Raw genomic sequence first — 13,968 nt, forward strand, 5'->3', positions numbered from 1 at the left:
TCAAAGAGGAGGAAGAACTCTGCTTTTACTGTTAATTTTGTGAAGCCACCATCAACAGCCTCAGGTAACACTTCAGGGCTTAGAGAGAGAGCCTTTTGTTTGGCCTGTGTTTGCTGGGAATATAGCATCACAACAGCAACAGCTGGGTTGTGTGGAGTTTTAGTAGCAGTATCCTTGTTAAAAGGCTGTCTCTGTTGAACATTTACTTTAACATGAGGATAATAGCATCCCTTGTTTGTATGACAGTAGATTAATGGCTGCCTCTCAATACATAATCTAAGTGCTTTGCTTCCTCCAAGGATAGGGTTAGAAGCTGGATGATGTGAGATTACAGCGAGAGGCATACACCCCCAAGTGTGCGATGTGCCTCCTGCCTCCAAGAAGGCCACAGATTGTCACAATTAGCTCTATAGGGTCTTCTCAGAGCCCTCCGTTGTGTTTTTTTGCCTCCTGCCTCCAAGAAGGCCGCAGATTGTCGCAATTAGCTCTATAGGGTCTTCTCAGAGCCCTCCGTTGTGTTTTTTTTTACCCCAAATTTTGAGAGAGTGGACATCACTTTAGAATCTAGACTTTTCTTCACAGGTAGTGAAGGTTTCAGGGGCCTGATGCTGTTCAGTAAGGTTCTTTGTGGGCTGCTGTCTACTTGTGCTCTGTATTGTCTCCCACAGATTGTACTGCCAATCCTAATTTTCTGTTGAAACCCTGTGGTAGATGTAAAATAGTGGCAAGCTCCTGTGACCCTATAGTGCAGCACGTGGTCACCTTGGACTGTAGGAGTGAAATAGGAGTCCGGTGTATGCAATTACAATTCATTTAAAAGAAAAAAAAAAAACAAAACTAAAGTCATAGAATATATATGTGGAAAAGAAAAGAAAGGAAGCATTACTTCTGACACAGAGACAGCAATGAATCTCAGCTTTCTGCATAGCAAAGCCCGCTTTTTCTCCAGCGTGACCTGCATGCAGAATCCGGTGCCTTAAGTACTATGTTAAGAACAAGAGACAAATCCGTATTTCCTGGATAATTCCTTTAGCTTGTGATTAAAAAAAAAAAAAATCATCACTGTCAGAAAGACACTGTAGACCTTTTTTCATATAAAACAATTTTGTCTATATGTATGTAATTTTTCATTCACTAACTCCTGGCAGTGAGAGGCTGCAGTGTGAGTTGAATATATTGCAGCCATCAGCGTAGCTGCACTTTGGATCCTGCTTTATCTCTCCAGGTGTGTTCTGCTTTTTCTCTTCCCAGGTTAGAATGTCAGTCCTCTGTAGACTGTAAACTAGGTTTTCACGTTAGTCTCTGGTCACCTAGCAGATCCAACTGTGACTGAGCACTACGACTTTGTTTTTTTTTCTTATGATCAACCAGCCATAATCCAAAAGTAACCAGGCAGTTATTTTCTCATTACTGTTTGTGCGACATTGAAGAAAGTATAGAAGCCTAGCAGAAGAGATTGAAAGCCAGTAACGACAGAGTAAGTACTGTTCTAGTTTCTCAGTTTAGGCCCAGATCTTTCATCCCACGAAGCTCTGTGCCTCAGACTTCTTCACAGAGGGGCTTGTGATAATGCATGAATGTGCATTTTCTGTCAGCCTTTCCTCTCAGCCCTGTTCTATTCTACTTCAGAGTCATTTTTAAACTGTTCAGAAGAGTTGTTAAAATTCAACTTTGGCAGAAAAACTAATTCATGGTTGCAGCCTGTCAGTGAGACTTTCATAATTTATAGTTCAGCCTGTCCACGACAATGTTGTGTGCTGTGCATACCCATGACCTGACTTTCCCAGTGGTGGTGTTTCTAGGAGTCTGCTGTTAAACTTGGGATTCACCAATTCTATTCTCTTACTGATATAGCACCTGTATGCGAGCTAGTGGTTAGAAATTTAGATTGAAAAGTGTGGTATCTACCAAAAAATGCATATTTCATAAATTATACCTCAGACACCCTTTCTGTCCGTGTCTTAATGAGGACTATCATCCCTGCGTGCATTCTTTTGCTCTTCTCTCTCCCAAGGTACCTACCACCTGGAGATTCCCTGTATGCAGATTTATGGTGCCCGTAAAGTGCACCAGCCACTTGAAAATGACACTTTTACTACCAGGTCAGTCAGAGCCAGTGAGTAATCAATAGGTTCCTGATTTACTAACTGAAGTGTGGGTGATCAATAAGGGATAAACCTGAATGAAATACATGTTACAGAGACAATTTATGACCTCTGAGCCTTTGTGTGTTAGAGGCAGGGCTGCTAGATGCAGCGTCCTTGCTGTTAGTCTCCAGCTGGAATATGATTTGCCTTTATTTTCACTACACGAAGGAATTCTGAGATTCTCATATTCTGGTTTCATGTTTCTTTTTTTTTTACCCCCTGTGTAATCGAGGTAAGGGTAGATGTGGTTTGAGCATGGAGCTGAGAGCCAGGAGCTCTTATTCAAAACCTAGCTGTAACATTTGTGAACTGGGAAAAATTGCATAAGGTCTCTTGGAAGTGATAGTGCATGCTTCTTTCCTAGTCCGTAGTGATTCTCCACCAAGGGTCAGCTGGCTAATGTTGGTGTAAGTTCATAAAATTAAAAAGGGAACCTTATTATTATTATCTGATAAAATGAGTTGGATTATTATATGTAATTATGTAGTCATCTAGTTAGTAATCTAATACTGTGTCACTGATGCAAAATAAAAAACTGAAGTTCCACTTGATTTAGACTGTCTTTTCCTTGGGCTCTGTGTGCCTAGATGTTTCAGAATACACGGTAGAACTCTGTTAAAATACTATATAGCCACTATCATAATCCTGTAAAAAAGCAGTTTTTAGCATATGTGAAGTCACTTAGAGGTTAGTCACTTATGTATACAAACATGAGATTTGAACATGCAGTCTATAGGTGTCCTGGTACTTTTGAAAGCCTGTAGTTCATTATTTCAGGAGACTTCTGTGTCTGGTTATATTAATATGCATTCCCTGATTTGAAAAATTGGCTGTCAGCGAAACTTAGCACAATTTAAAAAATTTTTGAAACTATTCCTAAATGTCAAATTTAGATGACAGATCTGTAGACTTCTTGTAGAACTTTTGAATTTTAGTTGAGAAGACAGAATGGTAGATATTTCTTTCTTATTTTGTGGTTGCACATTTGTTACAGGTAAGTAGGTAGACCCAGCAGCATTCAAACAATTTATAGTCTTGGCTGTCATAGGAAATTTTTTGCTCTCCCTACACTGTTCTGTATAGCTACAACAGTACACTTTGGTTTTGCATAAATTCAGCATCTAAAATTATAAATATGCTGCTTTTTCTTTTTTTTTAAATAGATTTTGGCATGGAAATATGAAGCCATGAACTTTTCCTTTTGTTATCTGTAAAAGATTTCAGTACTTGATAAATGAGTTTGTTAAACTTTCAGGATTTTTTTTTTAATCAAAATAACAAGCTTTAAAGACACAGAAGCTTTTTATCACTTAATCATCAAAATTTATATGGTTCCAATCTTTATACCATGCAAGCACCTCACAATCTTTAATGGGTTTTATTTGCACTGTAGTTCTGCATTTTGCATGTCAGATCTGATGCAGAGAGTGACCAAGGAACTTGCCAAAGAAACTCTTATCTCAGACAAAGCAGGGATTTGAACCCAACGTCATTGCTAAATTATGCATTTGTATTCATTATGGATTGTATTTGAGAAAGTTCTCTGGTCTGCTGCCAAGACTGTCTTTTCTGAATTAAACTTCTCTTCTATGTCTAGAACTTGGAGGAGTGCTCAGTTCAAGTCAGTCCCAATAATGCAGGTTTCTTCTTAATTGGCAAATGGTTAAACTGAAGTGGTCATCAGTAGGCTTCAGACTTAACAGTTGATATGACCAGGACAGATTATGCCTTTCAGCCAGTTTACAGGTGCAGCAAGGCTGTATTACCATAAGCCAGATTCAGCTGTTTTCACAGCACTTTGATAAGGAAATAATTTTGAAAATGCATGAGACGAGTTTTGCATTCCTAAATTTATGAACTTACTACTGTAGTGGAAACAATATGCATGGACGTTTGGAATAGAGATACATTCTAAGATGACTCTACAGTACTAAATAGGTTGCAAAGTAATTACTGAATAAGGGAGCAAATATCACACCATTTCTTTAAAAAGCAATCTTGCAGATGCTTGTTATGCTTTATAGAAGTAATGGTAGGACATGTGTCGTATCACTGCTTGATCACATCTTTACTTATGCAAAGAGTTATTTTAAAGTTAATACAAAACAAGGCTAAGAAATAATTATTCTTCTGAGCAGTTTATGTGCATGAGCTCTTAAAAGAAATGGGAGCATAATGGTATATTATTGAAGAATGTGAGCAAAACTTCCCTGAGAAGCTTTTGATTTGTGCTGCCTACTAGTTAAGAAGCTGATGGGAAGGTGGGAGTTGGAGGTTGATTGACCAGAGTCTTACAGGAAGGTGATGCTGGAACAGAGTTTAATTTGGTTTAATTTCTCTATAGGCAAGCAAATGTACACCTGGGACCACCATGTTCAAGGGACATCAAGAGGAAGCGAAAGCCAGTTGCAGCCTCCATGTCCAGCCCAACATCAGGTAACCTGGATTTATCTTTGTGCCAGCATTTCTAAAGTCATGTCCCTCTTGAGCAAAGTGCCAGAGTCACAGTAGTCAAACATAGCATTACCTTGATTTGAAACTAATGAAACGTGTGTGAGAAAGGCAATGTGTAAAAGAGAATATCATGTGCATAGCATCAAAAGCTGCCTACTAAACAAATCTTTGATGATGCAGCTATGGTAAGTTAATATAATTTACAGTGCTTCGCTGTACAGTGGGTAATAATCTGTTTCTTCATAAGGTGTTATTTCCACCGTTCCTAAATTATGCAGTACACGGTAATAGGGAGGTGATCACTATACAAATTGTGTTCCTTCAGTGTTGGGCTAACATTAGCTCTCGTGCCCTTTTTCAGGGTGTTTCTAGACACTTTCACAGGAGCAGAAATCTGGCAATTTTTGTATCATCACTGGGTGAGACCACCGGTTCCCTGGGAGTTGTCTTACTCTTGTGGATGAAAATAGTCACTTCTCTTTTTCTTGCTCTGGGGATGTAGTGATTAAAATGCTGGTTTATTTTCATGTGGCATATTTCTGGAAAGTGATTGATTAGTCCTCAGAATCTGAAAAAGTTTTAATCTGTAGAACACAGAGGGGTTTAGGAGACTTCTTTCTGGCCTCTCACCCTACCCCCTCTTGAAATATTTTGCCTACTATCAAGCAACCCAAGTTCTTCTAACTAGCTTATTAAAAAACTGTTGTTGTAATCCAGCAAGAAGGCAGTGGGTAGGCTGATGGGAAAAATGGTGATGTGAAAACAGTGGGGAAGGCCAAAGGAACTGATGATGAAATAGGAGGAATGAAGTTTGGATTTCTTCCTTGGGCTGGTGGATAGACAGTAGAATAATGAAGTAGGGAAGAAAGCTGTGCTAGCTCTCCAGAACACAGATCTGGATTACAGACTGTCTGTAAGGTTCTGTATTAAAAAAGAAGAGAAAAAAGCATTAAATTAATAATCTGTTGCTCAGCAAAAGCGTCATCTGTTATTGACTGTTTATTTAGGGTATTCTTTCCTGGCTTTTGAGTATTCCGTGCTAGGATATTCAAACTTCTGTAGTGAAGGCGTTGGTAAAATCATGTATCTGTAGCCACAGAATTTTAGTTCTGGGATACTAGGTTTTCTTGGTATGAATAATAGTGTCTCACTGTCCCCTGTTACCTGTCCATTTATTTATTGTCCAGAGTGTATTCTGTACTGCATTGCTGGTTGCTTTCTATAGGGACAGCTTCTATTTCTATGCCTACATGTTTCAAAATATTATGTAAATTGTACTTACCTGACAAGGCAAATTGTATAGTGAACACTTTTTGAAGAGTTGAATCTGCATCTGGAGCGGAACTCAGCACTGGAAAATAGCACAGAGGTTTGAAAGGTGTTTTGATAGTTTTTTGTTTGGTTGGTTTTTGGCTTTTTTTTTTTAGGAATGAGGGGGAGAAAATTAGAATATGTATTACAAAATAAGGAAGGAGCATGTAGTTACTGGAATCCAGACAGGATGCTTGTGCTGATCACCAACAGAAAAGTGCTGCAAGGTCTTTACGGGTCAGAAATGGTAAAGATCTCTTCCTTAGACCCTGTTTAGAAATATCCCCAGCAAAGCTAACAGCTATGGGCAGGGTTTGCTGCAATACCGACTTGCAGAAAGAAACTTTTAGGATTGGGTAGCTGAAGCTGTGTCTTAGCTGACTTTCTACGGCAGTCTCCCAATTGCATCTGGAGCACAAGCATGTAACTTGGAAACTTCTGAAATCTGATATTGTTTCTGTCAAAGGCGATCCGACTGTGGAATTACTAATATCTAAAGAAATACACAGGATTACTCTGCAATAATGTAGAATTAACTGAAGACTGTTATGCTTGTTAGACATTGATGAGATAGATACAGATTTTTCTCCCTTGCCATGCATCTACTCGCCCCTACATAAATGTCTTACACTGGGGTTCCCCTCTACCTGAGGAATCATGGCAGCCTCATTTTCTCACCACAGAGGCTTTTTATGTTTGTGGTGTTTTACTTCTGCAAAGGATGAAACACAGGTGAATCAGAATGCAGGCCCATGCCTGTCACTGCAGGCACACAGAGTGCTGGATTTCTTCACCTTTAAATAGCTCCTTAGCTGAGTCCAACTGCTCTTGTCTCACTTGTTGACCAGGTCCTGCTTCAGTGATCTCCTTTTTTGCAACCTGAGTGCCCCATGGAGGTGAAGGACACAGCCTGAGCTGGCTCCATCAGTCAGCAGAACAAATGGGCTTGCTCTGCCGAACATCGGGCCATCTCGGATTCCACCTCTTTTATAGAGATGAGTGATGAAGAGGGGCTCGTTCCGCTTTGCCGCTGTATTAATACACATCAGGGGCCAGCTCCCGGCACTAAATCACGCTACTGCATACATCTGTTATCGGACTCCTCACCAGTGTGATGAACAAGACTGCAGATAGAGGCTTCCTCGTGTCATTCTTTATAGTATTTTCCTAAAAGAATAAATAGCTCAAATCTCTGCCAACACTCTCCCCTGTCATTGTGATGAATTTAGCTTCTTTCTTAAACATGCAGCTACAAATCTTCCCCTGTCGCCTCACCCCCCCCACCATCCACAGAAAGTTTGGAGTTGAATTGGGCTGAAATCAGAAGATGCTAATAAAAGGCATATGAGATGTGGATGCTATCTCCCTTCTAGCTGCAGGAATGAGAGAAAGGAGCTAGAGATATGTTTATTTGGGAGCCTAGCAAACTAAATTTATTCCGTGTCTTCTCACGTACTTTCATGAATGTGAGTATTTATGGGATCTGGTAAAGCATCTTTTGTCAGAAACCCTTGTATGAACATCAAAAAACATGCATTACTGTAGCAGAAGTGCCTAGGTCTCTATTGTATTGTTATAGCTTTAAACTTCTGGTATTAGTCCTGCCCTTTGAGGCTAACTGGCCTAAATACCATAACTGAGATGTTAAAGAATAGCATTTTGGAAAAAGGCATGGCTGTTGAGAGCAACAAAAAGTGGGTAGAAAATTCAGAATTCATTTGCACTTCAGGAAGTGACTGTTATCAAAATTAAGTTGGGCAAACTTATGCAAATATTGAGAGAGATTGAAAATGAAAGTTAGTGCTTTCCACACTAGACAGTTGAGCAGTGTGTGAGCTCTAAAGCATGAGGCCTTCACCAGGTAAGAACAAACGTCTGGCTAGTCTAGTTTGGCAGTAGAATAAGGAAATCTGGAGGAAGTAAGACTGGCTGTACTGGATTAGACAAGAAGTTCATCCAACTCAGTGACCAACAGCCAGTGCCTAGGGAAGAAGAAAGTCTGTAGTGATAAAGGTCCTTCGAACTTTCAGTGATCTAAGACTTAGGGGCTTCAAAAGGCATGGATAGTGTCCTTGTGTTTAGTTACTTTCCATTGCAGTGCAATAAATTTGGAATAATGTCCCCAGTGGCACAGTAGAGCTTGTCTGAGAAATACTGTATAAAATGTTATTCTCGTGGTAGTTATTCTCTGGTTTGAAAGGGATCTGATGAAGACTGTCATGTCTGTGTTCTGTTTGTCAGAATAGGCCACAAGTATAGATGGTTGTGAAATAAATGGTGAACAATTGTCCAGCTTTACACTGATGTTTTTAGTGTTTATGTGGTCCAGGCCCCTATATATGTAGCAGTACACGTGGTAAGTTGCATCCTATTCAGGTATTACAGTGAGTCTGGGGTAAATATCTGCATAAATAGAATTTTGTCTGCCTTGGCATGTGTTCACATTTAGCTTGTGAAAAATAATAATTTCTAAATGGTGCCAGTTAGCAGCCTCTGAAACTGCTTCTCAGAGAACAGTCTGATGAGTAGTAGCAATTCAGTGAATTTTCCCTCTCCTATTTCTTGCTAATACATTCACTCTTTGTCATGGTGTGATGGTACCCAGTAGCAAGAAGCCTGTTTAGTCCTTTGCTTTTTTTCTTTTTATGAGCAAAGATGGAGACCCTAAGTGGGGAGGCTGCTACCGAGGGGCCCATAGTGTAGTATTGGTGGTGATTATTAGTTTAAGGACTTTGACTTACATTTTTTTTGCATTTTTCATATGACCTTCAGATGGAGGAAGTTGATGGGCTAGAGGTAAAATATGCAATGTACTGTTATCAACTGTGTTGTTGTGGTTGTATGGGAATGATTCACTGTTTTGGATGTACAGAAGCAGGATTGTTGGGGTTCCAGATCTACTGAGTGTGGAACCTCAAGCATTGAACGAGATTTTGTTTAAACTTCAAAGCAATCAGTCCTCTAGTTGAGGCTTGTTATAGCCTCTTTATCCTTCATCCACTACAGAGCAGCAGACACAACTTGTAATAAAAACACACAAACAACTATTAATCTGTTGTGAGAATACAATGAAAGAGAGATGTATTTCGTACTGAAGCAGTTACTTGTTCAAAAAAATTCCAGTTGCCCCAAAGACTCCTGTGGCAATTACTCTTTTTTATCCTGCTCTGTTCTGCTTGTGAGGATTGAGTGATTCAGGATACTGAAAATGGGAGTAAACTCGCATATCTCTAGGTTTCTGACAATCCTTCTGGAAATTTGGGTGACTGTTGGGTTGAGCTATGGATCTGCAAATCTCTCTTGCTAATTATAGCCTGTCCCATTTTGAAGCAGTGGTTGTACTGAGAAAATGAGAATGGATTCCAACCTAGCTTAGCAAGTACCTTCTTGTTATAATATGCTGATTTACCATATTGGATATATGTGGAGGTTGATGGTACTGCCTTTACTGAGTAAAGAGGAGAGGTATATTTTCCTCTTTAACTGACCTTTGCAACCTGAAATTTGCCAAGCTTTCAGCGATTTCAAAATTCTCAGATACAGGGTTAATTTAGTCTTTGTGGAGAGATCGAGTTATCTTCAGTTGAGTGATTATGAATTGATTAAGTATGGGACAGCTAAAGCTCTTGATTTTCAACAGGAACTTTGACTAAGGGAACTAGTTAGTGGACTAGGAACTTGGAGTTCTGAGTGTGAGAATAATTAGGGCAAAGGTGTTAATGCTATCAAGAACCTATATTTCAAAGGAATTTGGCAGGGGAACTGGTAGGAACTCAGTAAATAACACCTTCATATAAGAAATTATATATATATATATATATGAGGCATTTGCCATGAAGTCACTTGTTCTAACTTTTTTTTTTTATTGCCCTTTCCTACTCTCTTCCTCTGTTCCCCCTTTCCTGCAATTTTATATTCCAGCAACTTTATCTGTCCACATGGATGCAGCAGAGTCAGAGCTACCAGCAACATCATCCCTGAGATCCCAGAACTCTGAGTGGACAGGGAAAACACCAGCAGCCGAGAAAGCCACTATTGCTGCCTCCAGTAACTTTTTTAAAATGCCACCAGAGAAGAGCCCTGGATACAGCTAAAAGGAAGCATTGCAACTTTAAAAACTTGCTGGATTTTGGAAGTGTTTGACTCTGGTGTGTGTCTTCACCAAATGTCTTGTTTGGCAGTAGTGATGTCTTCAGTATTGGTGCATGATGCGTGCCATCATCCAGACTGATCTGCGTGCCCCACATATCTAAATCATGTTTGTGAATCTATGTTTAAAAAAAGGTAATCAGTGTTGGGACCGCAGTGGCTTTTAAAAATGTTCTTGCTATTGCTGTATTTATTATGCATTCATCTCCTTCCCTGATGCCAGCTCATATGTGCTGGGTCATGTACAGATTCTTTTAGGTTTTCAGATCTTTATTCACTCCCTGGACATGTTGCTTGTTTGTGCATTTGGCCTTTTTTTGGGTGGAAGTCCCACTACTGCCCAAAGAGGCAAAAGTCTCCCCCTGCTTTCCTCCAGGCCAGGAGGATTTCTTGGCTGGGGAATGAGGGGTGAATGCAAACAAGTTGAAACATGGAACCTGAATTCTGTATTAGCAGAATGTTTTCAGGCCATGTGCTAATGGACTCAAATCATGTTGCTTCTAGCAAAGCAAATACGGTGCTTGTCCATTCAGAAATTTCCATTGGCTCACTGGCAGCATGGTCCATTAGACCTTTTCCTTCTCCCTTGTTCTGAATGTCTTTAGTCTTGCTTGTGTATTGCATGTTCTTTCCTAAACCTCCTACTGGATAGGGGTTTGGGAGGACTACTTGGACATAAATGTGCAAGCTGGTGTCCTGGAAAGGAACCTGGGCCCTTGAATATCCTTGGAGTATGGTAGAGGATATACAAAACTTCAATTTCTCCGTGTATAAATTAAAAAATGACTGTTAGCATTTCTAAAGGACGCTTGCCGTTGAAGTTAACATGCCATTGAACAAAAAAGCCATTTAAAGTATCACCTGAGTTCAGAGCATTCTGGGTATTGTCTCATGTTTTCCCTCCCTTCAAAAAGTATTGTCTGCTATATCTACTGGAGGTGTCTCCGCCTACTGATGATTGTACTTTACTCTGCAGCATACACAAAAGAGATTATCTTCTTTTCATAGCACTTCCACTTGGCCCCCTGTTACCTTCTATGTTGCAGAATATATGGAGAGTGATTTCTTCCCTCTCTTTTCTTGAATTCTTGATCACGCTCCACTTACTTTTCTTGAATTACTCTGTCTGGAGCTTATTTTCGGCTGTGTTTTTAGAATATATACCTACATAGCATGTGTCAAGGAACAGGTGGCCTCATGGCTTCTTAAATCCTTTAAAAATAGGATATATTTGTATGCATAGAATTCTTTTTGCTTTCCTCACTGGGTGGAGCTTTCAAACAGGACCATTTAAGCTTGTAAAATTCATTTTGAATGTGGAGGTGCAGCTAGCACTCTTAAGTAGATAACAAAATTTGCATGTTTTTAGTGGTTTTGCAGTGTTCTGCTCTCCCTATAAATCCGATAGCTGAGGGACAGATTTGATTGTGAGGATATAAAGCGGTGATTTATATTTAACTCTGTATTAAAATGTTAAGTGGTCATAACATACACAAAACAAAAATTGAATGACTCACTAAATCATGATTGACAAATAGAGTTATACTACAGACACACTGTCTGTGTCTGATCCCCTAATACCTACTTATTCTTGGGGAGAGATCCAGATTGGATTTATATTTCGCAGCCCAAGCAAACTGTCAGATCCGTCCATGTAAATCCAATCCATCTCAAAACTTTTTTTTTTTTGGTGGTGGTAAGTTTTAGAACTAATTAGAACAGGGAAAGCCTTTTTACCTTGCTGAAGGAGTACAGAGGTCAGTTTGGATTACAGGACAAGCTGTAAGGGTTTTGTGGAGAGAGGAGTGTTCCTGTTTTAAAGTAGTCATTGGATTGTCTTATTTTGTACTTATTTTGAGCAATGGTACTTAAGAGGTAGCACAGGAAGCCTCAGCGCTGGAGGGCCTGTAATCTAGAACATACAAAGAGAAGGTAAACCTGAAGAGTAGTAGCTTGACTATCTAGTACTCGTGAACACAGTGAAGGGGAAAGGTGGTCACATTCTCCTGACAACCTGCAGATAAATTTTAGGATTGGAAGCCTTGTAACCTAACTTGCAGGCTGTTTCAGTGGCAGGGAGTGGTTCCCTAAAAGAGCATTTGTGCAATTGAGTGTTCTTAATCTCATGAAGGATCCTCCACAACCTCTCTTGGTTTGAGTCTATTCAACAGACTTACTCAGATTACTGAGTGTTCAGCTAAAATTTTAAATTTTGGCTGTTGTATTCCCCTTTTTAAAACCAATTCTGATATATGTGTTGCTACATTCTGAGTATTGTTCAGAGTAGTTCTGTTTCTTCTGTGGTGACAGGACAGTTATAAAAGTTTTAAAAGAGACGTGTTTGAGGTGTTAGGGAATCAACGGCCTTCATCTCACTCATTGTGGCAGGGGGGTGGGTGGGTGCCAGACTTCACACGATTTTTCTCTGGGGGCAGGGAAAGATAATTTATCAGATTTTCCTATTGAGGTCAGTAGCACTGTTCATCTGGTTAAGCCCTTACTTAGGTTGTAAGCTCCTAGGAGGACTTCCTTGCCTTTAAAGGTTGAATGTACCTGTGGCAGTACTGAAGAGTAACTGTGGCAGGCATTATCTTGGTAAGCTGTACTTCCTGCCATGGCAACTTTCTGGAAGTGCCAGCAGACGCAAGTTCTTGCAGTTGCCCTGTCTTTCCTATTTCTAGGTTAGAATCCATTTGCAGGTCAGTCAGGCTCTCAACCAAATTTGATTCTCCTGAGTGGTAGACAAGCTAAACGAATTATCTATCTTGTTACTCCAGGGTATTTATCAAAATTCATCTTCAGCCTTCAGTAGCTTGATACAGATCTGAATATTTGCAGCAGTCTTAGATGAATGAACTGGGTGCATTGTTTTGTCTCTTTTCCTTTAAGGCAGATTCCTCAGAACTCACACTGTACTCACACAGTACTTGCAGTGAAGGACACAGTGCTTCAGATGTGGTTTGCTTGAGTAGAAAGGAATAATAACATGCCTTGATTTGGTAGCTGTGCTTCTACTAAGGCGGTCCAGTATGTGATTATTGCTTCAAAGGTACACAGCTCACTCATATTCCACTTCTTGTCCACCAGGACTCCCCAGTCTTTTTCCAGGTCTGTCTTCTCTCCAGTTGTCTTCTCTCCTTGTCCTTATGGGAGACTTCAACTTCCCAGACATCAACTGGGAATACCGTACTGCTGTGACGAGCAAGTCTGGGAAATTCCTGAAGTATGTTGAAGATAATTTCTTGTCAAAAGTACTCGGTGAGCGAACTAAGAAAGATGCCCTCCTTGACTTGTTATTTGTGAATAGAGAAGGACTTGTGGGAGATGTGATGGTAGGTGGCTGTCTTGGCCACAGTGATCACAAAATGGTTGAGTGTAAAATTTTTGATGTAATGAGAAAAATGGTCAGCAGAGTTGCTACCCTGGATTTCAAGAGAGCTAACTTTAAGCTACTCAGCGAGCTAGTTAGCAGTGTCCCCTGGGAATCTGCTTTTGAGGGCTTAGGAGTCCTTGAGTGCTGATCAGTTTTTAAGAATCACCTGTTAAAAGCACAAGAGCAGGCAATCCCATTGTGTTGAAAGTCAAGCAAGCAGCACAGAAAACCAGTTTGGCTGAATAGGGAACTCCTTTTGGAACTCAGGAGGAAAAAGAAATTGTATGATCTCTGGAAGCAAGGTCAGGCTTCGCAGGAAGATTACAGAGCTGTGGTTCGCATATGCATGGAGAAAACACAAAAGGCCAAAGCTTAATTAGAGTTGAAACTGGCCAGTGTTGTGTCAGACAAGAAGAAAGGCTTTTTGAAGTACATTAATAGCAAGAGGAGGTCTAAGGAAAACATTGGACCGATACTTGTTGAAGATGGTCACCTTACAAATTGGAATGAAGAAAAAGTGGAGGCATTCAAAGC

At 40.0% G+C, this 13,968-nt stretch overlaps 1 protein-coding gene across 1 annotated transcript in view; it reads left to right on the forward strand.

Annotated features, from left to right (window-relative positions):
* The window catches only part of GPATCH2L (G patch domain containing 2-like), a 33,780-nt gene extending 21,391 nt beyond the window's left edge, over window positions 1–12,389 (forward strand). The window contains exons 9-10 of the mRNA XM_009319401.1: window positions 4,492–4,583; window positions 9,834–12,389. Coding sequence (XP_009317676.1) covers window positions 4,492–4,583; window positions 9,834–10,006 — 265 coding nt within the window. The 3' untranslated portion in view covers window positions 10,007–12,389. The remainder of the gene's footprint in view (window positions 1–4,491; window positions 4,584–9,833) is intronic.
* The last annotated feature ends 1,579 nt before the right edge of the window (window positions 12,390–13,968 follow it).

This window comes from Pygoscelis adeliae, unplaced genomic scaffold (assembly GCF_000699105.1).
Source record: "Pygoscelis adeliae isolate BGI_AS28 unplaced genomic scaffold, ASM69910v1 Scaffold71, whole genome shotgun sequence".
Taxonomy (NCBI): Eukaryota; Metazoa; Chordata; class Aves; order Sphenisciformes; family Spheniscidae; genus Pygoscelis; species Pygoscelis adeliae.